The sequence below is a fragment of the Sturnira hondurensis genome, unplaced genomic scaffold, assembly GCF_014824575.4.
Source record: "Sturnira hondurensis isolate 20B ecotype Veracruz unplaced genomic scaffold, ASM1482457v3 Scaffold0011253, whole genome shotgun sequence".
Lineage (NCBI taxonomy): Eukaryota > Metazoa > Chordata > Mammalia > Chiroptera > Phyllostomidae > Sturnira > Sturnira hondurensis.
Genome location: NW_028083884.1, coordinates 1,542,412 through 1,569,594, shown reverse-complemented (window position 1 = coordinate 1,569,594; position 27,183 = coordinate 1,542,412). Strand labels below are relative to the sequence as shown.

The 27,183-nt window shown below is 50.6% G+C and overlaps 1 protein-coding gene across 1 annotated transcript in view; it reads left to right on the top strand.

Annotated features, from left to right (window-relative positions):
- The first annotated feature begins 345 nt into the window (after nt 1-345).
- Nucleotides 346-27,183, top strand: part of PLPP4 (phospholipid phosphatase 4) — a 94,091-nt gene continuing 67,253 nt past the window's right edge. The window contains exon 1 of the mRNA XM_037059570.1: nt 346-471. Coding sequence (XP_036915465.1) covers nt 416-471 — 56 coding nt within the window. The 5' untranslated portion in view covers nt 346-415. The remainder of the gene's footprint in view (nt 472-27,183) is intronic.

Sequence of the window (27,183 nt, the reverse complement as noted above, 5' to 3'; positions counted from 1 at the left end):
CAAGGAGACGCGGAGGGGCTGCAGGCAAAGACCCAGCGAGCGCGCTGCCCAGGGGCCGCCCACTGGCGGGGAGCAGGGGAGCGCGCAGGGGCGGCGGCGGGGCTTCCCCAACCTGGCCGTGGAGGCGGCGCTCGGCGCGCAGGAGCGGGGAGTCCCAGGGGCGCCGCGTGCTGGGCACAGGGACGCGGGACCTGGAGCGTAGGGAGAGCTACCGCGGAGTCCTCTCCGCGGGAGGTTTGGGTTGAGCCCTCCCCGCCGCCGCCCGCCCCCGCCTGGCGCCCGCCTCCCGCCTCCACCCGCGGCCTGGAGCGCGCCTCCCTCGCAGCCCCAGGTCTAGCAAGCCGGTGCCGGCCGAGCTGCGGGAGCCGCGGAGAGCACCAGCCGCCGCCTGCGCGGGATCTGCTCTGGCTGCACCATGCGTGAGCTGGCCATTGAGATAGGGGTCCGAGCCCTGCTCTTCGGGGTCTTCGTGTAAGTAGTGGTGCGCCGCGGGCAGGGGCGCCCTGATGCGGGGACCCGCGCACCGAGCGTCTCCGCGCCCCAACTTTGTTTGCACCAACGCGTCCGGCCGGGGCCTGGATTCCAGGTCCCGGCTCAGTTCAGTCCTTGGGATTTATCCTGAGACTGAAAGACACCCTCCTGGCCCTTTCCTGCGAACCTCCCCGCGGAGGTAGCTGTGTGCGCGTGTCTGATACCTGCTCCCGCCACCAGCAGCGGGCGGGGAGCGGATCCAACCACTGCTCGGGTCCCCTTGCCCCTTGCCCGCGCCTTCCCCGGCTCCGCACCAGCCCTGAGCTCCGGGGCTCTCCCCTGGAGGCGGACGCGCACCTCGCTCGCGCCCTCGGGAAGTTTCTACTATGTGAGTTCTTGAGACGGCGTCTGCAGTCTTAGCTCCTTCCTGGCTCACCTCCCATCGCCCCCTGCCGCCCTCAGGGCCAGGCCCTGGGTCCTGGTGAGCATTCTCCTAGGAGGCGATTGCGGTACTTGTCCGGCTGGAAAACTGTTGCTGCGGAGGCTCGGGAAGTCGGGGGTCCGCCCGGACCTTTGTGCCGAGTCCACGTACGGTTAGGGTGGGGGCGGGGGCCCTTCTGAGGCGGCAGCGAAGGTCCGGTACCGAAAATAGCGATCTTGGAAAGAGGAGGGTCAGATGTGGCACAGGGTTTTTCAGAGACGTCGGCATCCCTGGGCCCGCTACCCGCCGGCCTCCCCTCCTGGCGCCGGCACCAGGGAGCTGTCGCGTCTCCGCCTGTTAGAGCCAAGCCCAAAATCTCGGCTCGGACCCTTGGACCTCCTGGCCCCGAGGCGCTCACAGCTGCACTCGGCCCTCCATTGGCCGTCGGGTTCTCTCTCCTCTCTGGCCGTGGCTGTTTCCGGATACATTTTAAATGTTGCAGTCGCATTTCTGGATTTGGCAGGTTGTTTCTCCTTATTTGTTTGACCGAAAAGCCCACGGGGGCATCCCAAACGCGAGGCTCCTCCCTGGGTCTGTGCCCGAAACCCAGTCATTGACGGCGGGCGGGAGGCTTCGAGATGACTTCCTTCCCGGGGCGGCCCAGGAGGGTGTCCACGTGGGAAGAAATGCCCTCTCTTGTGCGTTTTTCTTTACCAGGAACGAAATCCCCCCCCCCCCCAGTCTTTATTCACACCACCAGGAAGGGCTGTGAGCTCCCCTCATGCAGGCTGGCGCCTCATCTCTGCTTCCCCAAACACTAGTGTTGTTATCGGTGGTAACAGGGAACCAGGAGAACTTCAGTGGGTCTGGGTGCATTTGGGAAAACGGAAAGCAGGTTCCCCTCGCCTGACTCTTCTTTTCTCCTCTGGAATAAACATTACAGCTAGTGGTTGCCCTGTAGTCCAGGGCGGAGCGGGGGCGACGGTTTCCAGTGGGCAGAGAGGCTGAGCCTCATTAGGTTACTGCGTGATAGAAATGACAGCGTGTTCAGGGCCGGTGGAATTGGACGTTTGCCGGGTGCCCGTGAGGGATGCGGGAGGAAGCCAAGGTGAGCCCCACGGCTGCCTGGTTTGACTGCTGCTGAGAAGTCTCAAGATTAAGAAAGGGTCCGATAATGTTTATATTGTTTTCAGATTTTCCTTCAGACTTCCTCAGACATTTATGAGAGGTTTACAAAGATGTAACGATCTGTGCAGTGGATTTGAAATTCCGACAATTATTGTTTCTGCGCTTGTTGTGTCCTCTTAGGATGTTACGTAAAAACCAGACAGCCGGTTCACATTCTCTTCTCCAAACTTCCCCTGTGTATTAATTACTTAATGGGGAGTCTGCTCAGAGGGAAACACTGGGGCATTGATGGCATTTTTGGCCGATTCTCTGGTTTCATATGAAATGGGAAATGTTAGCACTGTGTCAACTTGTAGCTCCTTTGCCTGCAAACACCAGCTTTGGGATGGGGCGGGGACCCGTCATCCTCAGGCAGATGATGGCTTCCAGAAAGACAGGATCGGAGTGCACAGGTACAGATGGCCCTCTGCATTCTCAGACGTACTTCTGGTGAGGTGACAGGGGCTGACTTCTGGGGGAAGCTTTAGTCTTCCTTTTGCCAGTGCTGGTCGGATGGCAGGCTCCGTGGCGCCTACTCAGCTCTGCTGAGGACGATGGTCTCAGCTGCCAGGCCCTCACCTGGGTAGGTTTGGGGAGCGGAGTCCAGCTTCTCCACTGCTGGGTCCAATCTGGCTGAGAGAATTCATCTGGTTCTGCTTGGGATTTCTACCCTGTTTTTTATCCCAGGATAAGAGACTAATCGTCTGGTGTGGGGGATATCTTACTTTGCAAACTTGTGCGTGGGGGGCAACGCCCTCTGTGGGTGGGCCTGTTCTCGGACCAGGCGTGTTCTGCACGAAGGCAGGAACCCTGACACGTGCTCCCATAGTGTCTAAGGTGGCGCCGATGAAACGCACTTGGCACCCACAGGCAGGAGGGATGAAGCGTTTCCCGGCTCACGTAATTAAGGAGCCAGTTCTCCGTTTGTGGACCAGATTTTGGTCGATTCAGGATCCTAAGAAGGTGCTCTACAGGCAACCCCACAGATAGCCTAAGAGGTGTTCAGTGACTTCTGGACAGTCCTGCCTAGGGACTTCAAATCACTGGGAAGAACATAGGAACCAGGGAGGCACGTCAGAGCTGGCACAGAAAGTTTAACTGAACATAAATTGGTTAGAGGAACCCAATGTTTGGGAAACTCTGAAGTGTGGGCATGGTGTCGAGGCTGCACGCAGCACTGTGAAGCTCACGGGCCTGGAGGCACCTTCGCTGTCACGTGTGGCCCCGGGCGGAGCCAAGGGCAGGAGCCCAGCGGGCTTCCGCTGCCCTGTGGCCAGACTCTGCGAACATTTCTGCAGACGCCAAAGCCAGCACCAGACCTTGCGGAGGAGCAAGCATAGTGTGGGAAGAGGTGTCACTCCAGTTCTCAAATCAGGCTTTCGGGATATGACACCTCAGCAGCGTGTGTGTGGAGGGGGGTGGCCGGTGTGGCTCACATCCTCTCAGCGATGAGATGAGGACACGTTACTGATTTCGAGGAGTCTCAGCTCTTTGGGCCCCGGAGGGGCAAGACTCAGTGAGTCAAATGCTGATAAGAACATACGTGGTTGTGTTGAACAGTCATCGGCAGCCCCCTTTGTCACACGGCTGTCAGCCATCGCCCTCCAGGATCCATTAATGCGGAAAACCCTTCATCACAGCACTGCAGAAAGGACCCTGGAAAGATGATGACGATGATCTGAAATGCCGACTTTCGGAGAGGGGATCTGTCTGTTTCACTTGGGTCCTCGGTCCTCCCCCCCAGTCACTCCCTTCTCTCTCTGCCTCCTGGTGGCTGCTGGTGGCTCCCTCTCTGGGATGTCCCTCCAGGAACTGTGGGTCTGCTCAGGGTGCTCTGTTGTTCAGGTAGATGAACGACACCTCCGATCAATCCAACATCCTCCTCTGAGTGCGTCCTGTGTGGGAGGCGCGGGCAGGTGCTGGGGATGATGGCGAAGAGGGGCCACAGGCCTCCAGGATGCTCACAGTTGGGTAGAGCCAGCGCACAGTGGGCCACGGCTGGTTGTCCTCCCCCCCCCGCCCCTGCGCACTCACTAGCTTTGAAAGTTTTGCCTCCAAACATTTCTCTCTTATCACTTATTCAGTTAGCAGCTGCTTATTTGGCACCGTTTAGATGCCTGCACTTGTAATGGTTATTTTCTTTCCCCTCTACGGGTAAACTTTGGTTGGTATAATTCCAAATAGGCATGGGGGAACATGGTGCTTTAGCTGATCCAGGTGACTTGCTTGCGGGTACTGGCTCTCAGGTAGAATTTGGGAATACTGACAGTAACTTGCAGGTCTTTCACTGTTACCCCTGAGAGTCCCGCCCAGGACTCAGGCAGGGGCAGTTCTGGTAGCAGCTGAAGCAAAGTGCTCACTTTACTGAGAAGGAGAGATTAATTGGGAATGAGAAGGAGGAGACAGGCATCAGGGAAGGCTGTCCAGGACATCTGACGGGAGCCTTGAACACCAAGTGACAGGCATAGAAGGCCTGGCCCAAGGACAGTCTTTTGGGTGGAGTGTCCTGGAGCCAGGACCCGGAGGCCTGGATGCTCATTTTGGGTGGGGGTTAGGTGGCAAGGTGTGGCCTCCGCACAGGCTGTGCATTGTGGAGGTGCAGGAAATGGTAAGAGTGGCAGGAAGTGAGCTTGAATGTGATGTTCCGTGTGTGGTGCTGGGAAGTGGGGACAGTCTCTCCGAGGCACCAACTGGGGGCCCCAGGAGGCGTGAAACTGAAAAGCCCTGTGATTGGACTCCACCCAGGGGCAGAAAGTGACAGCTTTCCGTTCACCCTTGGGCACTGTTCACCCTTGAGAGTGACAGTGCACAGCCCTGCGTGGGGGCTGGGAGTCGTGTTTTATTCTGCCCCAGGTGCAGTTGGTCACCTGCCCCCTGTCTGGCTCGGGACCGTCCGCTGTTGGACAGTGGGGGGGCTGCATCTGCATCTTGATCCTCCTGGCCTCCCTCGAGTTCCCAGCCTGGCACGAGCGCGGTCTGGGCCCCGGGAGTGTCAGCACCTCGCCCTGCCTTCCCAATGCTCGTTTTGATAGACCTCTGAGGGTCCGAGTCAGTCCAGAGCAAGGCTTCCCACAGGGCCGTCTGCTGACTGCCTCTGCCACAGTCACCTGGGCCCAGCTCACACTTACCCGAACCAACACAGGGACTGGAGCCCTGGGAACCTGCATTTTCAACAGGAGGCCCTCTGTCTGCCTTATTTGGGAACCACTGACGTGCAGTCTGTGCCTTCTTGTGACCGAGGGTCTCCTCTGGGTCTTCTCTCCTTTCTGGCCACACAGGAGACCGCCCATCCCAAACGGGTGGGGCCAGATGGAATGTGGGTGGAAGATATCTTCCACAGGGAGATAAATGCTTCTAACACTGCGAAAGGGGACCGTTAGTTTCCTAACTTGTGGGTAACATTATCACAGTTACTTATAAAGATTATGCCTTTTATGACTCACACAAGACTCATAAAATCTCCGTGCCTCTATTTTTTATGATAGTCTTTTTTTTAAATATAAGAGTCATCTTAGTAATAATCCTTCTTTAAGAGATACAGTCCTGGTGTCCTGTGGATGAATTGGTTCATAGCGAGGAGGTGCATTCAGGCAGGACTGAGACTGGCCGTGTGTCCTCATCACTCAGCTAAAGGCACAGAGGGGGGTGTGGGGGGTGTGGGGGGTTGGGGGGGGGAGATGCCTGGGATGGGTGGGCAGCAGAGACCAGCTGGGACTGTGGAAATGAGGACCGGCTTCATCACAGGCTTTCCACAAGTGACAGTGAAGAATTGTCCCACAAAGGGGAGGGGCTGGTGGTGGCTCTGTCTCCACCAGGGAGAAAGGGGCAAGGAAGAGGGCTGGAAGCTGAAGAGGGGGTTTGGGGCTGGTTTTCAGAAAGGTATGGTCTGCCAACCAACGCTGGGCATTTCTTTCTCCTTTACCAGAGGGTTTTAAAAACATGTTTTTATTGAAGTATTCATTTAAACCACATGAAATCGCTGCTCTTGGACTGTTTTGACCTAAAAAATGGGAATTTCATTTAATTCAACCTGAAAGTCATAGGCACACAGAAAAGTGTGTGATTCATAACTGTATGGGCCACCTGGGGCAGCCCTCACCCACCCAGCCCCGCCCACCGCCCCTGAGGGTCCCCAGCACCCTGACTTCTAACACTGGCTTTGAACTCCATGTAAATGGACTCCTGCAGTGTGGGCTGTTCGGTGTGACTTTTTTTTTTTGCCCCGTACAATTGTGCGATTCATCCACATTGTGTTGTTGTGTGTAGTTGTCGTTTGTTAATTTTCATTGCTGTAAGCATTTCATTGCCTGCCTGTACCTCTGTTTATTTATACATTTCAGGGTATCTGGGTTATTTATTGTCTTTGGCTATTAAGCATAATGCTACTACTCTTGGTTTTGGTGAGGTACAATATTTGGAATTTCTGTTGGGTCTGCACTTAGGAGTGGAAATGCTGGGTCATTTGAGGATTTTAAGGAAGGGTTTGGCTTCTCACTGTCAAGGCTAATTCTGAATGAGAGCGCTCACCTGTGTGCTGCTCCAGTCTTGATCAGCTACCCTGTGTAAAGCACGTGGTGGTCCAGGTGAGGGGCACAAGGGAGCCCAGAGTGGGGGGCCCACTCTGCAGGAGGGCAGTCTGCTCCTGGGCTTTGGAGTGGAACCCTGACCGCTGGTTATAAAGATGTGCCCGATAATCTACAGTGTATGTGAGCTTCTTGGTCTGTGTCACGTATCATGTTCGGGGGGGCTGTGGGGAGGAAGTGATGTCATGTGTGACGGATGCAGCTGGCACATGGCACGTGTTAAAGCCGATCTCCATTTGTCCCCCTCTCTGCCTTCTCTCATGTGAGGGTTGGAGGGTCACTTGAAAAATTCTTGATCTCACAAGGTAGTAAGAAGGGGGCAGCTCTCAGTTTTGCAGGAGAGCTGATCCTTGAACTAGGAATTAGGAAGTTTGGGGGAGGCATTCTGAATAATTGTCCAACACCGGGAAGAGAGAGGGCCCATGCATAGGTATCTTTTAACTGACCTGGTGGGGAGGGAGTCGGAGAAAGGAGAGGACTCGGCTTTGTGCTAGGTACTTGGCGTACCTTAGATGATTAAATCTTTGCAACCCCTTGGAGGTGGTACTGTCGTCCTAATTTACTGAGTGAGGAGCTGATGCTCCTCATATACAGAGAGCTAGCTCTTACCCATCAATAAGAATGCATAAGAGCTCTGCAATAGGAAAATGGGCAGCGGATGAGAACAGGGAAGTAACAAAAATATGGATGACGGATACACCTTTAAATCTGTGATTTCTATAGAAATGCAGATATGCATCTGAAAACAACAAAATAGCCCTGAATATGGATTGACACAAGCTTTTTATGTGCTACAATGAAAAGAATATGCAGCCATGAAACTTAATTATGCAGATGAGTCATGAAGATGCCCGTCCCTGAGGTTCAGCGATACAGAGCACGTTGCAGAAGTGTGTGCAATGCTACTTCAAGGTGCTCAGGTCAACGAGAACATGAACTTGGGTCTGTTTCTCTGACAAAGAGGTTGATGAAGATACACACAAAAAATCAATGGTGGATTTTCAAGCCGGTGGGATTTTGTAATATTTTCTATTTCTTTATACCATTTATGGTCTAAACTCTTTTACAGTAAAATTTATTACTTTTATTCATAATCAGAAAAATCCATGTAGATGTTTCCTGTTGGGGGGAGACAAGAGACAATGAAGCGTCCTCGGACAGGGCCCTGGATGTTCTCTGTGATTGCTTCAGAAATATCTCAGGTGAGCATGTGTCAAGAATCAACGTCTCTGTATTTTACATCAACTGAAATATTTAAAGGAAAGTTAAAACGTGAGGCTGAGCCCCGAACCACAGGTGCAAGCCTGTGGTGGAGCACATGTGGGCGGTGCTGCGGCGGGAACCGCATGTGGACATATGCCCCTTGCAGAGTCGTGTTGTGCAGGATGGGTCCTGCCCTGTGGCCCAGACTTGTCAGAAGAAATGTGTCGAGGCGTTGAGGTAACAGATGCAAAAACCTGCCTGCGTGAAGACGTTCATTGCTGCGTTCCGCACAATGCAAAGCAAATACACTTGTCAAATAAAAATAAGTAAATGGAAACCCCAGTGGTCAACCTTTGAAGAATGCAGTGGCAAATGATATGGACACAAAGAGAAGGTTCTATAGCTATTAAGATAATCATTTAGAGAATTGTGAAGAAATGTAGTGAAATTTTGTGATGTAGTAGTTAAAGGAAAGACCACTATATGAAAATATATCTCAGACAGCTATCTGAAATATGCCTGATTTGAGCAAATATTAGAAAGGTTTGCACAAAAAGTGAATGTAATGGGAATGAATGTGTAATTCCTCACTTAAAATATTTTTTAACATTATGAAACGGTTGTAAAAATTAAAGCAATACAAAAAGAGTAAGGCTCTCTGAAGTCATTCTCTTTCTGCCAATTCTGTTAACTTTTTAAACTTTTATTTTTATTTTATTTTTTTAAAGATTTTATTTATTTATCTTTAGAGGGGAAGGGAAGGAGAGAGGGATAGAAATATCAATGTACAGTTGCCTTTCGTGAGTTCCCTGCTGGGAACTGGCCTGCAACCCAGGCATGTGCCCAGACTGGGAATCGAACCACGATCGTGTGTTTCGCAGGCCCGCGCTCAATCCACTGAGCTACACCAGCCAGGGCAACTTTTTAAACTTTTAAACATATATTTCTATATAATAAAAAAGAAACTGGGAACACATTTTATGTCTAGTTAACATATTTGAAACTTCACTGGTCTTGGAGATATTTTCTATCGATATGGAACTACTTGATTCTTTTCACTGGCTGTATGGTATTCCATTATATTAACTTATTCATGGGATTTTAGGGTCTTTTCATTTTTTGCTATAACAAGCAATATTGCAGTTTTACATGCATTGTAGTGCACCTGTTAAAGTGTTTTTGTGATAAATTTGGGCAAACGAAGTTTCTTGGTCAGAGGCCACATGTATTTTACATTCTGATGAGTCATTCACCCAAAGGGCTGTATTTAAATGTCACTGACAGTGCAAAGGTGTCTGTTTTCAACATCCCTGCCAGTGCTGGTTGTCATTAATGTTTATTTTATATTTATACCATGGGAGGGAATGTAACATTCGTGTTATTTCACTCGTGTATTGGCGACTTGTATTTTTAAATGCAATATCTTTTTCCTTTCATTCATATTTTTATTGGATCTTTAAATTCATCCCACCATTGTGTGAGTGCTTTCTGCTTTAAAGACATGAGTCTTTCATTATTGTACGTCTTTTTTCCATCTCTGTGGTTGACTTTTGCATTTCTTTGCAATTTCTACTATTATGCATGTTTTAATTTTTATGTAGTCAAATCTATCAATCTTCTATGGTTTCAGAGTTTCTATCCATTTAGAAAATTCTTTTTCATCTAAAATAGAAATATTTTTCCATATTGTCTAGTCTTTTACACTGTTCTTTAATTTTAATTCTTTAATTATAAGAAATATTTTTAGTTTACGGAGTGAGGGTGAAAATTTACATTTTTTCTTGCACAAGGTTTGTCAGTTATTGAAAGAGATGATGTTTCTCAGTGAAATCATTGTCAGATACAAACTTTCATGTGTCCATGACATTGCGGGCGAATTCTGTTCTGACAATCAGTTTGCCCAGCAGTAGCTCAGTATAACATTTTAAAAAATACTCTGGGACAATTTATTTACTTTTTATTTTTGACACTATTACAGATTTCCCCTATTGCTCCTCCCCCTTTGTTCCCTCCCCCCGGCGCTTCCCCCTACCTGTACCACACTGGTGCCTGTGTCCATGGGCTATGCATATATGCATATATGTTCCTTGGCTAATCTCTTCCAGTCCCCTCACCCCCCTCTCTGAGATCTGTTAGTCATGTCCCATCTGGGGTACAAAGGGTTGAATTTTATCACGGGTGCAGATACATGGAACAAACTGACAGTTCAGGAAAGCGTGTCAGTTGTTTAGTTTTAAGTAGAGTTAAATATCTGAGGCAAAATAACCCCCTGTTCCCGGGGAGGAGCTAGCACAGTGGTTACGTCTGCAGCCCCGGAGCCAGGATGCCTGGGTTCGAGATGCTACCCTGCTGTTTACCAGCCCTGTGAACTTGAGGTTGCTTTCTCTCCCTGGGCATCAGTCCTCTCAACTGAAATATGGGGCTAATGGTAGTGCTAACGTGGTTTCATTGTACTGAGATCAGGGACTACAGTGTGTGTGATTTCTGTGTTTCATTATTTATGATTTTCTGGGTGGCCACATAGTCAATTTTTTTTGTAAATTTCCATCATTTAAACACAATGAATAGTTTGTTTAGTGGCTACAAAGCTCTAATATATTAAAGCAAGTCAACTGCTGTGCTATTCAGATGCTCTGTGTTCTCCCTCTTTTTAATTTTTAATTTTTAATGTGAAGATATATGCCACTTCTGTCAAGCTAGGGTAATTAAAGCATTCACTTTTGGGGGAAATAATTAATATTTTGTCTCATTTCTGCCAACTTATTCTGTTTTCTTTTTGTGGTGCTTCACTTTAGTGTTTTTTTCTTTTTTGTTTAACTGAATAGTTCAAAAAAATGTGTTTTGTTACCCTCCTTTATTCCCCATAGTGAGGTTTTGGAAGTGAAACATTCCTGTCTGTATTTCCAGTTGGTGTCCTGAAATTTTGCTTCTGATGAAACTTTCATCAGCATTAAGGTTTCATTGTTTGTGTTAATAAACCTTACCTTGAAGTCTACTTTATCTAATATTGATATGTAGCTACAGTATTTTTCTTGAGATTAATGTTTGCACAGAATATATTTTTCCATCTTTTCATTTTCAACCTCTCTGTATTTGTATGTTTAATTTATGTCTCTTATAAACAGCATTTAGTTTTATCTTCTAATCTGATCCAGGCTGGCCAATCTGTGCCATTGAATTGGAATGGTTAAGTCGTTTACAGTTAATCAATCATTGATATGGTTGAGTTTAAGGCGGTGAAAATGATAAAGCAAAACGTCATTCAAGGTGGAGTTGGGAAGCTCTGGAAGGGGTGTTCTCACGCAGGTGCCACCCATGGAAGCTTACTTTAAAGTTTGGGCAGGAAGAAGCTTACAACCCCAGCAAGAGGAAGGGAGATTTCCTCCTTGCCCAGCAATAGCCCAGCCAATGAGAAACCACCACACTCAGCCAATGAGAAACCACCACACTCAGCTAATGAGAAGCCACTGCAACTCGGAACTCTCCCTTTCCTCCAGTGGAGTTTTGTTCATCACTGCTGCTCCCAACTTCCTCCCCTTTCTCTAAAAAAAAATTACATTCTCCTCCTTTGTTCTTCGCACTTACCTGTCATTTGGCATAGTTTGCAGGCCGAGAATCGTAATTCCTCTGCTATTCCTGAGTAAACTCATTCTTGCTGGTAAAGGAACTGGCTGTTTCATTTTTAAAGTTGACAAGTCCTCCACTTTGTTATTTGTTTTCTGTTTGTCCCGACTGTTTTTTTTTGTTTGTTTCTCTTTTTCCGTCTTGGATTAATCAAGTAGTTGCTAGCATTCCATTTTCTCTCATTGTATTGATAATAGTGCTTTTCTGCTACTTCTAATACTAGGTGATCAATGATTCACCTAGTTTTTTCTGTTGATAATGACTCTTATTCGTTGCACATGTAGAAATATATTCTTGTGCATTGGTTCCCGTGTATCATGCATTGCATATATTCTGGATTGTAATTGTCCTCTGGTTAGTGTCGAGTTTTGTTCTTGCAGGCAGTCTATTTACTGCTGGGTCTCCTTCATCTGTAGAACCTTGGTTCCAGGCTCTGTCTGCATGTGTCTGTTTTGGTTTTCCTTTGACTCTAGGGTATACCCTTTAGTCCTGGGATGTGTTTTTTGCTCCTAAGGTTTGGCTCTTTCTGCTGAGGGGTCAGTGGAAAGTCTAACTCAGAGGAATGTCTACTTCAAACTCTATCTCCTAGCATTTGCTTTTCTGTGATGTTTTGTATGAACGTATCATCCCTGAATATAATACTGATGATATATAACACAGTATATAACACTGATGACAGAGTGACATAGAAGTCCCACATTTGTCTGTTTTTAAGATGGAAATCCTTGGTTCCTGGATGTACTGTGCTTTAACTCAGTCTTGTGGACCAATGGAGAGATCTCAGCCATGTAATGAAAGCATATTAAATTGGACTTCTGCATTATGAATATTTTACTTATAGAAAGCCCCATAAAACAGAAATGCTTTACTTTGATTTTTTTTAATGTAGAAGATTCTCTCATTGTTTGCAAAAAGTAGAAAACTGGGTTGTTTGGCGCCACAGATGATGACGAGGAGGAGGAGGAGGAGGAAGATGACTGTAATAATGGGGATGCCGACAAGGATGATGGTAATACTAGTAAGTAATATTTGTTGAGCACTACTATACGCCAGAGAGTGTGCTAAGGCAATTAATTCCTTAAATCCTCCAGCGACTCTTGGGTTAGGAAATGTACAAGTCACGTTTCTGGATGAGGAATCAAGGTGGAGAGAGGGTGAAGAAGGCGCCCAGGGTCCCACTGTTAATAAGTGGCATGAAAGTGCTTTCGATGGGAATTTTAAATTGCGTGTTTGATGTTTTTATGTGTTGGTATGGGTAAAAACACATAAACCTGATGTACAGGATTTTACACCAGATTTGTGTGGGGGGTGGGTGGGGGCAGCTGAGAGACTGGTAGTGAGGTTGTCTGGTAATTAAATGGCACTGACAGCCTCAGTGACATCTGGGCATGACAGGGATGACACACGAGGAGCAAGTGGAACGCTGACGTTGTATCAGAGGCATCATTGAGTGACTTGTACTACGCCCCAGGTCTGACTCAGGCGAGTCTCTGGGCACCTGTCTCCTCCTCCTCCCGCCTTCTCCTTCCCCTTCCTCCTCCTCCTTCACTTTCCTCTTTACCATCTTCATTTTTAAAAAAAAACAGAAGACGTTACTTGGATCCTCCTTGCTGCTCAGTGCCAGAGCTGAGCCTGCAACGCAGTCCCTTGACTCGCGCAACGCCCCCCGCCCCCCCCCCCCCCCCCCCCCCCCCCCCCCCCCCCCCGGGCTGTCTAACAAGGCTCAGGCTCTGCACATTGAGCTGGCCCTTTCCCTGTCCTGCTGGGGTCCATGGCCTCTGTGAGGCAGATGGTCGGCGTTGCTGCTTTCTGGCAAAACAAATTCTTTCTCCAGAGAAAGCTCGTTGGCCGGCATTTCTCCATTTTCCCCACCACTTCCAGTGCTAAGACAAGTAAGTTCCAGTCATCCGATCTACAGCGTGGTGACTAGGTAACAATGTTGTACTATGTATTGGAAAGCTGCTAAGAGAGTAAATCTTAAATGTTCTCATCACAAAAAGCAGGTGTTCTGCGGCGTGACGGAGGTATTAGCCAGCGCTGCGGCGGTAACCGTTTTGCATTAAGTCAGTGTATCAAGCCAACAGGCTGTACTCCATAAACAGGTACAATGGCCGTTACATCTCAGTAAAGCTGGCAAAAGGAAGTCCTGCCTGTTCCCTCCTGTGTACTTGCCACACTCTGTGGGGTGTCTGTATTCCCAGAGAACCTGAGGTGACATGCACACCATCCCTCAGGGTGGTGTCCTCGAGTCCACACGAGCTCCGTGATGTGAGGGTTCCCGGGGACCTGGTTTTAAGTATCGGGAAAAGGGATGAGACCACAAGTTCAGGGAGGTGTTTCTTCCCACACAGACCAGCTTCCACACCTTGAGGACACCACCCATCACGCTGGGAAGACCTGCATTTTGGGCCGAACACCTGCAGCTGGCATGCTGCTTTCTGGGTTCCGTTCCCTGTCCTGGGAGAAGTTGTGGGTGGCAGAGTCCTGTCCATTCCTTCACACTTGCAGCCTCAGCTGTGCACTGACCGTGTGCCCTCGTGCCAGGTCCTGTGCTGGGGGAACATGGGGATGCACGATGCCACAGGCCTGCCTCCCTAGCCAAGGTCGTGTTGCTGGTGGACGGCAGGGTCCTCGGAGATGGAGACGCAGTCAGGCCAGTCTTTGTGGCCTGAGAAGTGGCCAGTGTAGGAGGACTTGGCAGGAGTGATGGGGGTGCAGTGGCGTTGGGCTTGCGTGGGAAGAATGGCGTTGCCCAGAGTGGGAGCAGCTTGGCCTGGGGTCAGCTGGCCCTCCTCCCCATTAGCCTTGCTGTTGGCTCTCCAGCTCGTTTCCAGGAGTACAAGCAACTTCTCTCTCTGAGTTCTTAATCTGTGCCAGGTGGGGCTCTTGTGCTTTGAGAGCAGTTAGCTCACTGAGTCCTCACAACAGCACCATGGTGTTACTGCCTCACTTCACCGGTGGGGAGACGGAAGCACGGGGAGGGCAGTGAATGATCCGTCCCTGGTCATTGACCTCCAGCAGGAAGAAGAATTGGAGCCCAGGCCTGCCTGGCTCTGGTATCTCTTTGTTTCCATCGCTCTGTTGCTGCAGTTGGGCTTGTGGAGGGGGGCAGCTTTCCCAAGCCACTCATACAGCAGCCCCCTGCCCACCGTGCCTCTTGGTCATAACAAACTCATAGTCATATGTGGTCAAGACCAGTGCCGAGGGTCCCAGGATCTGAACGGACTGCCTGACATCAAGCTCTGCCTCCACCTCTGTGTAGGTTCCTCAGTTTATGAATCTGCAAGGTGGGGATAAGAACAGTACGTACTGGAACCTGTCAGGGGGGAATGCCGGTATGCAGAGAGCACGCCGCAGATGTGAGTTATTATTTTCACCTCCATTGCTGCTCATCTACAAATTCCCCCGTCTTTCTCTCTGTCCTGCCTTCAGGGTAAAATGTGCTCTTCTATACCCTGCTCCCAGTGGCCCCCTTTTCACCCTGGCCTTGTCTTGTCCCCAAGAGCCACTTGTTTATAGGAATGATCTGGTTTAGGCCACCATCATCGTTGTTTCTTGAACAAGTGGAACCTCTCTCTAATGACGGCAGGCAGTGTTGGAACCCGGAGCCCGCCTCCGGCAGCCAGCAGAAGGAGCCCCCCGAGCCTCGGATGAAGCTTGATTAATTATCTGTGTACTCGATGCTGGGAGTGTGCATCCCGGTTTCATGTCCCTCTAGAGCGTGAGCCGTCTGCTTTGAATTAATCCAGGAAAACTGCTCTCTGAAGTCTCCCCACTGCTGTGTCAGCCCCTAAGATGACTGCCAGAGGGTTTTGTTTTTCTTCTCAGAGAGTCTAAAGGTATGTCACATAATTTTTGGGTGAAATTCAATTATTTCAAGTTTGCAAAAGAAGAATGGAACCGAACTTTGTGACAGTTGGTGTTCCAGAAAGGAGTGTTCTCAGTGTCAGTTTTTTTGTTTGTTTGTTTCTGAGGTGATTGGAGAATCACCCTGGTGTTTGCTGCTGGGGGTGCTGGGAATCACGGGCCTACATGGGAAATCAGAAAGCAGGCCTTGCTCTGGACGGAGCTGGGTTGCATTTCACACTGCACGGAGGCAAGTGCTGAGTACAGATCAATGTCAGATGCAGATAAATCCGGGTACAAGTTCTCTTTGTGGCCTTGGGTTATGAAAGCATTTGCTCCATTTGACTATGAGCTTCTAGAGAAGGGGGCCTTGACTTTTGTGTTCACCACTGTTCCTCTCATCCCCTCCGTCCCCTGATAATATGTTCCTGGCACATACTAGATGCTCAGGAAATACTGAGGGAATGTGGGAGCTGCAATGTGGGACTTCAGAGCATACTTCTGCCTATTGGAGGAAGGCGTTCTTCCAGTTGGGGTCTCCTGGGCCTGCACTTAGGAAGACAGGTCAAGGCTTGCCCTTCCGACAGAGAAGCTCAGAGGAAAAGCTGTGGGAAGGCATGGGTTACTCAAGGGAAGCAACTTCATCTCCAGGGAGAAAGGCAGTGAAGAAAATGCCAGGTTCTACGCGGAGATGCCCTGTGGGTTTGCCAGCCTGTCAGGTCTCCGATGAAGGAAGGGTGACCCCTGGCCTGCCCACGTTGGGCCCTGTCATTTGGAGGCTGTGCAAAGTGGGACAGAGCAGGGCGGTGGTGAAGGTGACCGTGGGGGAGTGTGGCTGTGCGTGTTTGATTAACTGTCCAGACACACCTCGTGGTTTGCAAGGTCTCCGTCCCCTTGGATCCCATGCCACAGATGACTGGCCGCAGACCCCCCCTCGTAGGGGGTCTTCCGTGAAGCCAGGTCCGCGTTCCCAGGGGCGGACCCCCCGGTCAGCTACTTCATGTCTCTTCCCAGGGTGTGAGCTGTTTTGTGTGGCTGCATTTCCTCTTCCCAAGGATGGCTCTTAACCAAATTGTATTTGCTGGAATTCTTTCCTTTTCTTTTAAATAAATGATTTTTCAAATCATGAAAAATATATAGGCTCAGTGCAGGAAACTTACACAAGACAGAGAAACATTGAAAGAAAACGAAATTATGTGGGATGCTATAAATCAGAGAAAAGCCACAGCTAACATCTCAGTTTGTGTTCTTGTACACTATCCCCTTTCCCACCCATCATAATATGTACTACTTACTCTGCACATAAAGTATGCCTCATCTGAAATAAAAATTAGTAGGCTGCCTTTTTCACTTGGCGTTGCACCCTCAACATCTTTCTATGCCCCCCCAAAACCTTTCTTCCCCAACTTGCTTTTTTTGTAGCTGTGGAGGGTGACAGAATATGCTACCCCAAAATATGCCACTTGGACATAAAGATTATTTTGAGCTGAGAGGAATTGAGAAGAGGAAGATGCAGGAAAGGTTCCCTGCCTTCTCTCTAGTTGCCTAAAAGCAGGTCATACGTTTTCAAGAGTGTCCCTCCTTCTCTGTCTACCAGCAAGGGCAGAGGTTGGACGCTGGATGACATTGAACCCCATCAGTCCGGCGATGGCTCCAGAGGAATCTCCGTAACAAACTTTGCAACTAGCCTAGGTATCACTAGTTTCCTCCCACAGTTTGCTGCCCTTGGAAGCCCCCAACCCCCCTTCTCATTTCTCCTGTTAGTTATGCACAAATTCTTGTTCTTTACCGCGGGTGCGGTAGAAGCTGGAGTTCTAAGCCACAGCTTTGAGTTACTCACTTTCTCTTGAGTATCTTCCATGTATACAGGAGGGATACATGTTAATACACTGTTTCTTTTTCTCTTGTTAATCTGTCTTTTTCTGATGTAGTCGGCCCAGCTGAGAACTCAGAAGGGTGGAGGAGAAGTTTTTCCTCCCGTGTCGCTGCAGTACAGTCCAACAAGTGAAGGCAAAGAGGTTGATACCATCAGCCCACTGGCATTGGACTTTAGTAGGCGGGCTCTGTTTTTGAGCTGTTGTGGAGGACACTGTGTTGAACATTCTGGCTCGTATGTTACTTAATACTTAGGCTTAATACTTGGTGAGGAATTTCTGCATGAAAGCATTTTCCCCTCTACTTTCCAAATTGCCCCCGGAAAGGTGTTACCCACGTGCATTCCTCCTCGCGTGCAGCACCTGATCCAGCTGGTGTTCCACGTCATTCATGCTCTCCTGTGTCTTGCTGGAGAAACCTTTGCAGAACATGCCTTTCAGTGCCTCGTGCCCCACCCTGTTGCACGATCACCTTCCCTTGTTTTATTTTTTTGGTAGTCCTGACTTTGAAATGATGCTGAGCGTTCCTCATTAGCAGTTCTGTTTACTGGCCACCCGCGCAGCTGGTTGTAAGCTCTGGGGGTGCAGAGGGGCCTTGCCTGTCGGGGTCACTGCTGTGCAGCAGGGTGCCTCCACCTTTCCACCATTCACACTCCGCCTGTGCATCTCTGTGTGCAGGGCAAGTTTGCCGGGTGAATATATGTCACCCACACTGTCAGTGACACTCACAGTATCATGCATTTTTTAAAAAGTACCCTCTTTATTTAAAGCATGCCAAACATGATGTAACCTCTGCCGGCAACCAGTGGCCCTCAGGTGGTCCTGGGATTGCTTCTGGTGCGCTGAAGTGTACCAAGGGCCCCTTTCCCATGCACTGACGGGATTTGAATTATTGTGGTTTGCTCCTTAGAGTTTAACATTGTCCTGTCTTCTTGAAAGGCTACGGACAGTGTGCTTACTTAAAGCAAGTTCCATTTCCACCTCTAATGTAAAGCTGTTAACCTGCCAAGGCCTTGAAAGGAAGGCGGTCACCTTATAAACATTGTTGTGCATAAAATAAGAGTTAGCAGGTTTATCTGGAGGGTCTGAGTAGCTCTCCTGCTTCAAGTGCTTGAGTGATCTGCAGGCCCGGAGGCTCTTGTGATTGCTGGCTGATTCTGCTGGAGGATGGTGTTCATCGCCGAGTTCCAGAGGAGCGAGGTGCTACAGTTCTCGTTACTGAGTCTGTGCCTCCCTTGAACACAAGGGGAGACTGTCTTCCGACTAGTACAGTAGTTTGAGGTTGAACTTGGAGAGCATGCAGAGAGCACTGGTATTGGCTCTGCAGCTGGGGCACAGCTGGGGGAGGGCTGCCGTGGGGGACCATGCCTTGGGCCCTTGAATCTGACCTCTTCTGTCAAAGGTTTTTTTATCGGCAGCTCGGATAAAGACATAGAAAGCAGGCTTATCAAATTTGTGAATGATGCAAAACCAGGATGGAAGGCTAATACGTAGGATAATAGAATCAAGATTCATAAAAATCTTGGCAGGAATGATGGGCCTGAAAGTAACAAGGTAACCCTAACTGGATTACATGGGCGAGTCCTGCAGCTCATTCCCGCAGAGCCAGCCGCGGTGCCTGTAGTGGGAGCGGCCTGGCTGGAAGGCCGTTTGTGCGCAGCCAGGCCCGTGGGTTTCCTAGGTGGCGATTTTAAAAATTAACTATGCCTTATATATTATTAACCGCAGTATTAACATCCTTCCTGTACCCTTTTCCCAGCTCTCCCTCTCTCCCACACCCTCACCTCTCTCGTACTGGGTTTCAGGCCCCAGTGGGGCGCTTCCTTTTTCCAGGGAGCTTTCTCTGAGTCTGCAAGATCGAGTCAGTTATGCTCTCCTGAGTGATCAGACAGTACTTTTCTCTGCCATTACAGTGCTCACCGAATGATGTGGCTGTTACCTGTCTGTCTTCTGCTTTGAACTCAGGACCCCTGAAAGCCAGGAACTGTATCTGCCTCATTAGATATTTTGCCCTGAGCGGGGGCACCGTGGCCAGCACACAACATGTGCCCAGTGATGCCCCGGTGGGTGACATCTCCATTCTCAGGGTATGGAGTGGGGTTCTGGACCCCGCATCTTCAGCTCTTGAACCCCCATTGCCACCGGGTAGTGACCGGTTTGCGGACCCTGTCCTGTGGGGAACAGGTGACAGAACTGTGGATGCTCATCCTGGCCATGCCCAGGTGTGGACCGTCCTGGCAGCTCCGGAGCAGCACAGGGGATGGCAGGGAGAAGGGGCAGCTCCGCTTCTTGGTCAGAAGAGCCGCAACCTCACCGGAGCCGCCTAACCGCATGCAGACAGCCTGTTGATGGCAGGCTCCCCTGAGCCTCCAGGCTGCACCCTGGAGAGGGTCAGTCCATTGGAAGGGGAGGAGTTGAAAGCTGCGATGTAATAACGATGACAACATCAACAGCTCAGCCTTCCCGGGCCCTCCCTGGGCACCCGGCACTTTGTGAACTGCGTCCCCACGGCCTCCCTGCAGGGTTTGGTGTCCCTCTGTTAAGCAGGTGAGGAAACTGAGACCCGAGTAGTAAGTAGCTGGGAACTGAAGCTTGGTCCCAGGCCGAGGGCCTCTGGTGCCAGGAATCCAGTGTTGGGGGTTCACAGCACCTCCTCCAGTACCTGCTGTGTGTAGGTATTTGTTGGCTGTGGACTTGGTGCCTGCCTTGTAGAGTCCCGTCTGCCTCCTCCACCAGGGTTCTGGGGTTGGCATCTGGCCTTCTTCTGCCTCAGGGTGTGACCCACTTTGGTGGTGGAGACCCCCTCCTGAGGTCAGCAAGTGTCCGACCATGTGCACATTGTTAACACGCAGACATGGGTCTTCACGGACCTCCAGTTGGTGTGGGGCAATGGAAGGACCTCTCAGGCCAGAAGTTGGACAGTCCTGGGTTCAAGTCTCCACTGCTGGATACAGGCTGTAGGACTGCAGTCCAATCAAGTACTTGCTGTCTCTGAACCTCGGCTGTGAAACGTAGAATTAGTCTCCTGTTCTGGAAAGCACTTGACTCCAGGGTGCACTTGAAAAAAGGTGGCCATCGTCCCCACCTGCTCTCAGGTTCTTAGGTCCTGCTTGAGCTCATTTGAAATCTGTTGTCTGGACAAGCCGAGCGTGTCCACGAGAAACAGTTAGACCGAGGAGTTCCACACAGTGAGTGTAGCTCGAATGCGGAGCTTTCCTGCGAGTCACGTGGCAGAGCAGAATCAGGTCATCAGACTCTCCCGGCCACCTGCTGTGCCCTCTGTCCTCCTGCTTGTACTTGTTGTCTAGGGTGTACGTGTGTGTAAGTATGTGTGTGTCTGTGTGAGAAAGGGAGCCCTCAAGGTATAATTCATTTTCTGTAATTCTCTTCTGGAGTCAGAAATATGCTTACAGATCATTTAGCAGAGGGAACATCAGTAAAACCGAGAGCCTTTTCTCTGAAATTATAGAGAGCGTTCATTCATTCCTCCGTAAATTCTTCGGAGCACCAGTCAGACGTCAGGCAGAACTGTAGACCCGGGGGACAGAGCAGTGAACAAAGCAGATAAAGCCCTTGCTCTCAGGGAGTTCATACTCTAACGTGGTGAGAAGGGCTATAGATAAGTACGCATGTGAAAATTATGGGCTGTTGGATGGTAATGAACAGTAGGAGAAAAGAAAACATGGGTGAGGGGGAGAGGGAGGAGGGCCGGTTTGGGGTGGCTGGGTGTCACTGCTCTGTGTGGAAATGTCCAAGAACAGAGACCCAAAGGAAGTGAGGAGTGAGCCATGCAGGTGTCTGGAGAGGAACATTCTAGGAAGAAGGAACAGCGTGGACGAAGTTCCCGCCATGGCAAGTTCAAGGGGAGGCCACCATGGCCAGTGTGGGTGGGAGACAAAAGAGGACAGTGGCAACATAGAGTGACTGGGCGATCGCTTATGGGGCCTGAGTCCAGCCACCTTGTATATCTCTTCTACGTGTCACTGTTCAGAGACTGTGGTCTCTGCCGGGGAGTCAGGGCAGCCAGGTGACTTGTGTCCAGGACCACAGCTCCAGGTGGCAGGGCCAGGATTCTAACCCGGACACACGTGGTCCCCAGTCCTCACCCCTTTCACCGTGCTGGGCTGGTGGAGACGCCCACTCTCCCTGGCCTCACCAGGCAATCTTCTGGTTCCCTGCACCGGTGCCCCCAGCCTGGGGGACTCGAGCCTGGCAGCGGTGGCCCCCGGCGGTGACCAGGAACAGAGCCCGCCCCCTCTTCCTCCCCAGGGAGTGCTCCCTGTTGAGGTTTCGGGCTTGCTCACGTGCTCTCTGGGAAGAGCCTTTATCCAGGTCAGAACTGGGATACATTAGACATTAATGTTCACAGCCAGGACATGGAGTCGGTACTGGTCCCCATTAGAGGAGGTGGGCAACAGTTCTGAGTGACCCTTTTGAGGTAGCCAGGAGGTGTTTGCTCATGTGCACAGTGGAGCTCAGTAACGCTGTCCTCTGAGGGTCTCGTGAGCACCGAGTGGGTCAGTGCTTGCAAAGCACCTAAATGTGCTGGGCACACTGTGTGTCCTCTGCCAGTGTCCACTGTGGTCACCAGCATAGGCCTGCCACCACCCCAGGGCCTGGGGTGGGTGGGGGAAGGGAAGACAGATGAGGGCTGGGCTCTCGGGCAGCTTCCAGCCTGGTGGGCAACCACCTCGCCAACAATGAGCAAACATCTGCGTGGTGAGAAGGACCACTCGGTATTAGAAGTGCGATGTAGTGGTGGCTGGACAGCTGTAACCATTCCTAGCATTTGGGGGATTTTCTTCTTGTCTGTTTTTTTTCAGACATGTAATGTTTGCATGTTTGCATGTAATGTAAATAACACAGAAAAGGGAGAGCACAGGATTGTGCTTTGTAACTCTGTGTCATCGCAACCGACCTATGGGCAGAATAATGTCCCCCAGAGCTGTCCACACCCTAATCCCTGGAACCTGTCAATACGTTACTTTGCATGCAAAGGGGACTCAGCTTGCGGATGCAGTTAAGGTCGCTAACCAGCTAGCCTGGAGATGGGGGGTTATCCGGGGTCAGTCTGACCACACCGTCCTGAAAGTGGAAGGAGAGGCAGAAGGGAGGGTCAGAGAGATGCAGTGGGACTGGACCCGCTGTGACTTGGAGATGAAAGAGCCACAGCCAAGGAGTGAGGGTGGCTGTAGCAGCCAGACGGGCAGAGAAGCAGAGTCTCCCTGGATTCCCCGAAGGGAATGCAGGCCTGCGGGCACTGTGATCTTAGCCCAGTGAGATCTGCAGGACTTCTGTCCTCCCCCCAGGCTGAGATCCCTCAGGGCAGGGGCCGTGCCTTATTCACTCTGGCTCCCAGTGCCTGGCACAGCCTCTGAGCTCCACGCAGGTTTACTCAAGTCTGCACCTGCTGGGAAGTCACTGCCTCCAAGTCAAGCCTGAAGCCGTGCCCTGGGCCTCTGTACCCCAAAGCCAGGTCCTCGGCTTCATGTTGCCCTTTGGGAGTGACCTCCAAAGACTTAGGGACATGCTGCCGGCCCAGGCCAGTCTCAGCCTAGGCCAGGTGGCAGAGACAGGTGGCACAGGGCACTGCCCCCAGGCTTAGCTCACAACTGACAGGGTCCCTTTCAGAAGGGGAGTCCCCCCAAAGGGGAAAGATTCGTGGGCGGGGCTCCAAACTCTTGTGTGCTTTTTGATGCCAGATGCTGTGGATTCCTTGTCACACGTTTAAAATGACCACTGTTGATTTGTGCAGCTGGGAGATAAATGAGGTGAAGACAAAAATCGAAGAGAAAATCCAAATAAAAGAGAAGACAGGAAAAGGTGGAAGAATAGAGAGGTGGGGCCCCTTGGTCTCCCCACTTGCCTCCTGTCTGTCTTTTTGGAAGGTGGCTCTGTAGCAGCGGCGTCCCCACCTCCCTGGCGGCAGGGGTGGCCCAGAGATTCTGATTTAATTGGAGGCAAGAACAGCGACATTTTCCAAGTTCCCCCTGGTGAGTGTGACATGCAGTGGGGTGGAGAGCCAGGGCTGCAGGGCGTTCTTCCTCTGCTCTGTTCCCACTTAGAAGCTCTCCAAGCCCTGAAGTAATTAGAGGGTGGTGCTTAGAGGCCACCGGGAGCGTTTCACAAATGCAGATACCGAGGTTTGGATGCGAGGTCGCCAGGCACTCGGTGGCCCTGTTAAGACCGGGGCCTCCCTCGGGTGGACTTCCCATCATGCCCAAATGCTGCTGCAGCGGCCTCCAGGCAGGACGGCCCCAGCCAGCTCCATCTGGGAGTGGTTCCCGTGGCTTCCTGTCAGTTTCTTTAAAGCTTTCTTGCTTCTTTCCAAATGCTTCTTTTTTAAAAAAGAAAAGCGTTATTTATTTTTAGAGTGAGGGGAAGGGAGGGAAACATTGATGTGAGAGAGAAACAGCGATCGGTTGCCTCCCGAATATGCCCCGACCAGGGACTGACCCCGAGTCCCAGGCATGCGCCTTGACTGGGAATGGAACCACTGACGTTTTGCTTTGTGGGGCGATGCCCAGTCAGCTAAGCCACCCCGATCAGGGCTCCAAGTGCTTCTTAAAAGATCAATGGATCCCTTGATGTGACCCTGGGCCCCTCTCTCCGCCTCCCCTTGATGAGGCAGGACCATTCAGTGACTATGAGCACGGGCTCTGAGATCTGGACTCATTAATGCTGGGTGGCCTCGGAGAGCCTCAGTTTGACCATCTGTAAAAAGGGGGTAATGCTGGTAAAACTCCACAGGGACTGTGAGGTTGAAAAGACACATGGGGCATGTAGAGGGCCCGGAACAGTGCATGGCACGTGAATGCCGTTGTTATAAATAATATTGTTTCAAATCGCTAATAGAGGAAGAGAACGGAGTTCAGGTGTCAGTACCCAGCCATCGATGGATGTGTCTCTCACATGCACTTTTCGGCTCATTTTGGAGCGCACCTGGAGTGGTCCGCAGTGTCCATCCTCAGCCAGATGCGAGCTAGGCCTTCTCTTGGAGGCTGGTAATTGCGAGTTTCCAAGTGAGTCTAGGGTACAGGGAGCTTGCTAGCTTTGCAGCGGGGGCTCATCGGGCATTTGCCCCTCATGTATCCTACCCATCTCGAGGTCAGCCTGTCTGGGGGCATTTCCTGTGGGAGCCCAGGCCCCTTGAGCAGAGCGAAGCCCCTCGCTCGCTGTAGGATTCAGAAAGAATGTGCTACCTTGTCCTGCACGTCTGCAGGGCATAAAAATTTCTGTGCAAGTGATCAAAGAAACGGGTAACAAACAGAATAAAGGGGAGGTAACTGTGGATAAATTAGCTTGATTATGCTCTTCCCCAAACTTGATTATTCAGATTCGCAGTGCTTTTCTGAATCTCTAAAGCCAATTGAGGCTGGCTTCCAATGCCAGCAGCAGATTCTGAGGAAGCCTGTCTCCCAAGTCTGCCAAGTCTGCCAAGTCTGCCAATAGGTTGAGAAGCGCGAGAGTCACTCCTCTGCTTCTGATTTTTTATATTTCCGAGGCAGCGGGGAGTCTTATTGTTGTGCTTTGAAACACAGCAATTAGGAGTGCCGGAGGGGCGGTGCCGATGGTTCTGCTGATTGGGTAAGCTGTGGCTCAGACACGCCTCTGCTGTGTTCCCAGGAGATCCATCCTGACTGGGGATGTTGCCAGTTGCACTGGGTACCAAGCATGTGAAGACACGGGTGCCATTTATGGAACAAGTGCAAGGACTTTGGGAAAACGGGGCAGAGAAGCAACGGTTGATTTATTTAGCAGTGTGCTGTTTGCCTCCTTTTACCAGTTTAAAGGAACTGACCTTTAAACCCAGATCCTTTTTTCCTGCCTTCTTTTCCCAGCTTTATTGGGACATAACGGACACAGAGCATTGTGTAGGTTTAAGCTGTACGCCGTGTTGATTTGATGCACTTCCATATTGAGAAGCGATTACCACCATAGCATCAGCCAACACTGGCGTCATGCCGCATAATTAGCATTTCTGTTTTGTAGGGAGAATACCCAAGATCTAGGTACTTAGAAAATATCAAGTATATAACACAGTAGCATTAACTCCAATCATCATGCCATAGGTTAGATCCTAGAATTTACTGATCGTATAGCTGAGAGTATGCCCCCTTGGACCTGTGATTCCTCATTTCTCCTCTGTACCTGCCAACCCCTGGGGACCCCCATTTCAGTCTCTGATTCTCCTGGTCTGGCCTTTCTAGATTCCACTTACAAGCGAGTCCACATGTGAGTGAGATCATACAGTGTTTGTCTTTCTCCGTCTTATTTCACAGCACAACGCGCCAGAAGGCCATGCCCTCGAAAACGGCAGGGTGTCCTTCTGTCTCGGGTTGGATGATATTTCGTTCTGTGTGTGCACAGCACCTGTGCCTTATCTCACGTGTGTTGATGGACACGCAGGTTGTTTCCGTATCTTGGCTACTGTGAATAATAGCTGCCCCACACGTGGGAGTGAAGATATTTTTTTGTCATCCTGTTTTTATTTCCTCTGGACATATACCCAGAGGTGGAAGAAATAATCTGTGTATTAAGTGTATAATTCTGTGCCTGGAGTGGAGAAGGTATTTCTTATCTGTCAGATTCTCCATTGCTTAGGAGGGGGAGATTCACAGCATTTAGACAAAAAACTCCAAAGTCATGCAGGCCAGGTTCTTAATGAGGGAAATAGAGAGATTAGATGAACTACTCAAGTTGATTTAGCAGCTAAGCCAACAATAGAACGTAGTGTTCTGGCTTGCAGTGTTGGTGGCTGTTGCCCACTTGGGGTTTGATTTATTTCTGATGCCAAAAGGAAACCCTGAGCCGTCAGCCCAGAAGCAGCGGGAGACGTGGTTCAGGAGGGGGTGGGAGAACTCAGGGATGCAGATGTCCATTTGGAAGGGCCAGACGTTAGGGGCTGGAGTGCCCTGGGGGGTAGATGCGGTCCCATCGGAGAGGATGCGGTTCCCAAGACGACCACACGGGGCTAAGATAGGTCATGAAGGGCCTGGGGGAAGGGAGAGGCATCTGGGAAAGAGAAAGTGGGCAGGGAGGGGGTGCCAGGTGCCCACTCCCACCTCAGCGTGCTGGCACCCACATTTCCAAAACTGGAGACAGTGGAAATAGCCCAGAATGATGGTTAGAACACCCGAATGTGGGTTCTTGTTTTGCTGCTTATTTGGTTGAATGACCTTGGGCGGGTCATGAAACCTCTCTAGTCTGTTTCTCTCAGTGGAAAATGGGGGTAACAGTGCCTGCCCTTTGCTGTGAGGAGTGGTGGAGGTAAGGTGTAAGAAGTGCCTCGCAGACTCCTGGTGGGCAGGGGGACTCAGGAGGTGATCAGTGGATCCTCTGTTTTCTCTTCCCCTTCCCGTTTCCCTCTGATGTCTCTGAAGGTGATACCCCAGCAGGCTGTAATGTATCAGACCCTGTTCTTGGTAGTGCCATGGGCCCAGGGTTGTTCCATCACTTGGGGCAGACGAGGAAGAAAGCAGGGAAGCGGTGGTGACAGTGGTATTGGCAGGGAACAGTTGGACACACAACTGCTGTGGATTGATTCGTCCTGAATCGGCAGATGAGCACCCAGCAAAGCCAGGCACCCTGAGGAGAGAGACGCACGGGGGAAGCTGTCTTCATACAGTGGGTTCAAGGGGTCCTCGGACTGTTAAGTGCTGACTCCCCCCTGTCCCGGGCCAACCAGCAACCAGCCTGAAGCAGCCATGAGTGGGGAGCGCACATACCATATTTCACAGTCGAGACAGGCAGGGGTAGGGGTGGGTCACAAATGCAGATGGGCAGGCAGGACAAGGCTTTGTCTTGTCCAAACCGGGCGGCTGCTTCTGGCTCCTGGGACTGTCTGTTGCCCTGGAGGGATTTGGACCCAGGGTTGCCAGACCAAAATCTTCAACAGAAGCCAGAAGTGTAGCTTTTGCTATAAGAGCTTCTGGTTTTTAAATATTGGCTACAAATTACACACACACACACACACACACACACACACACAGAA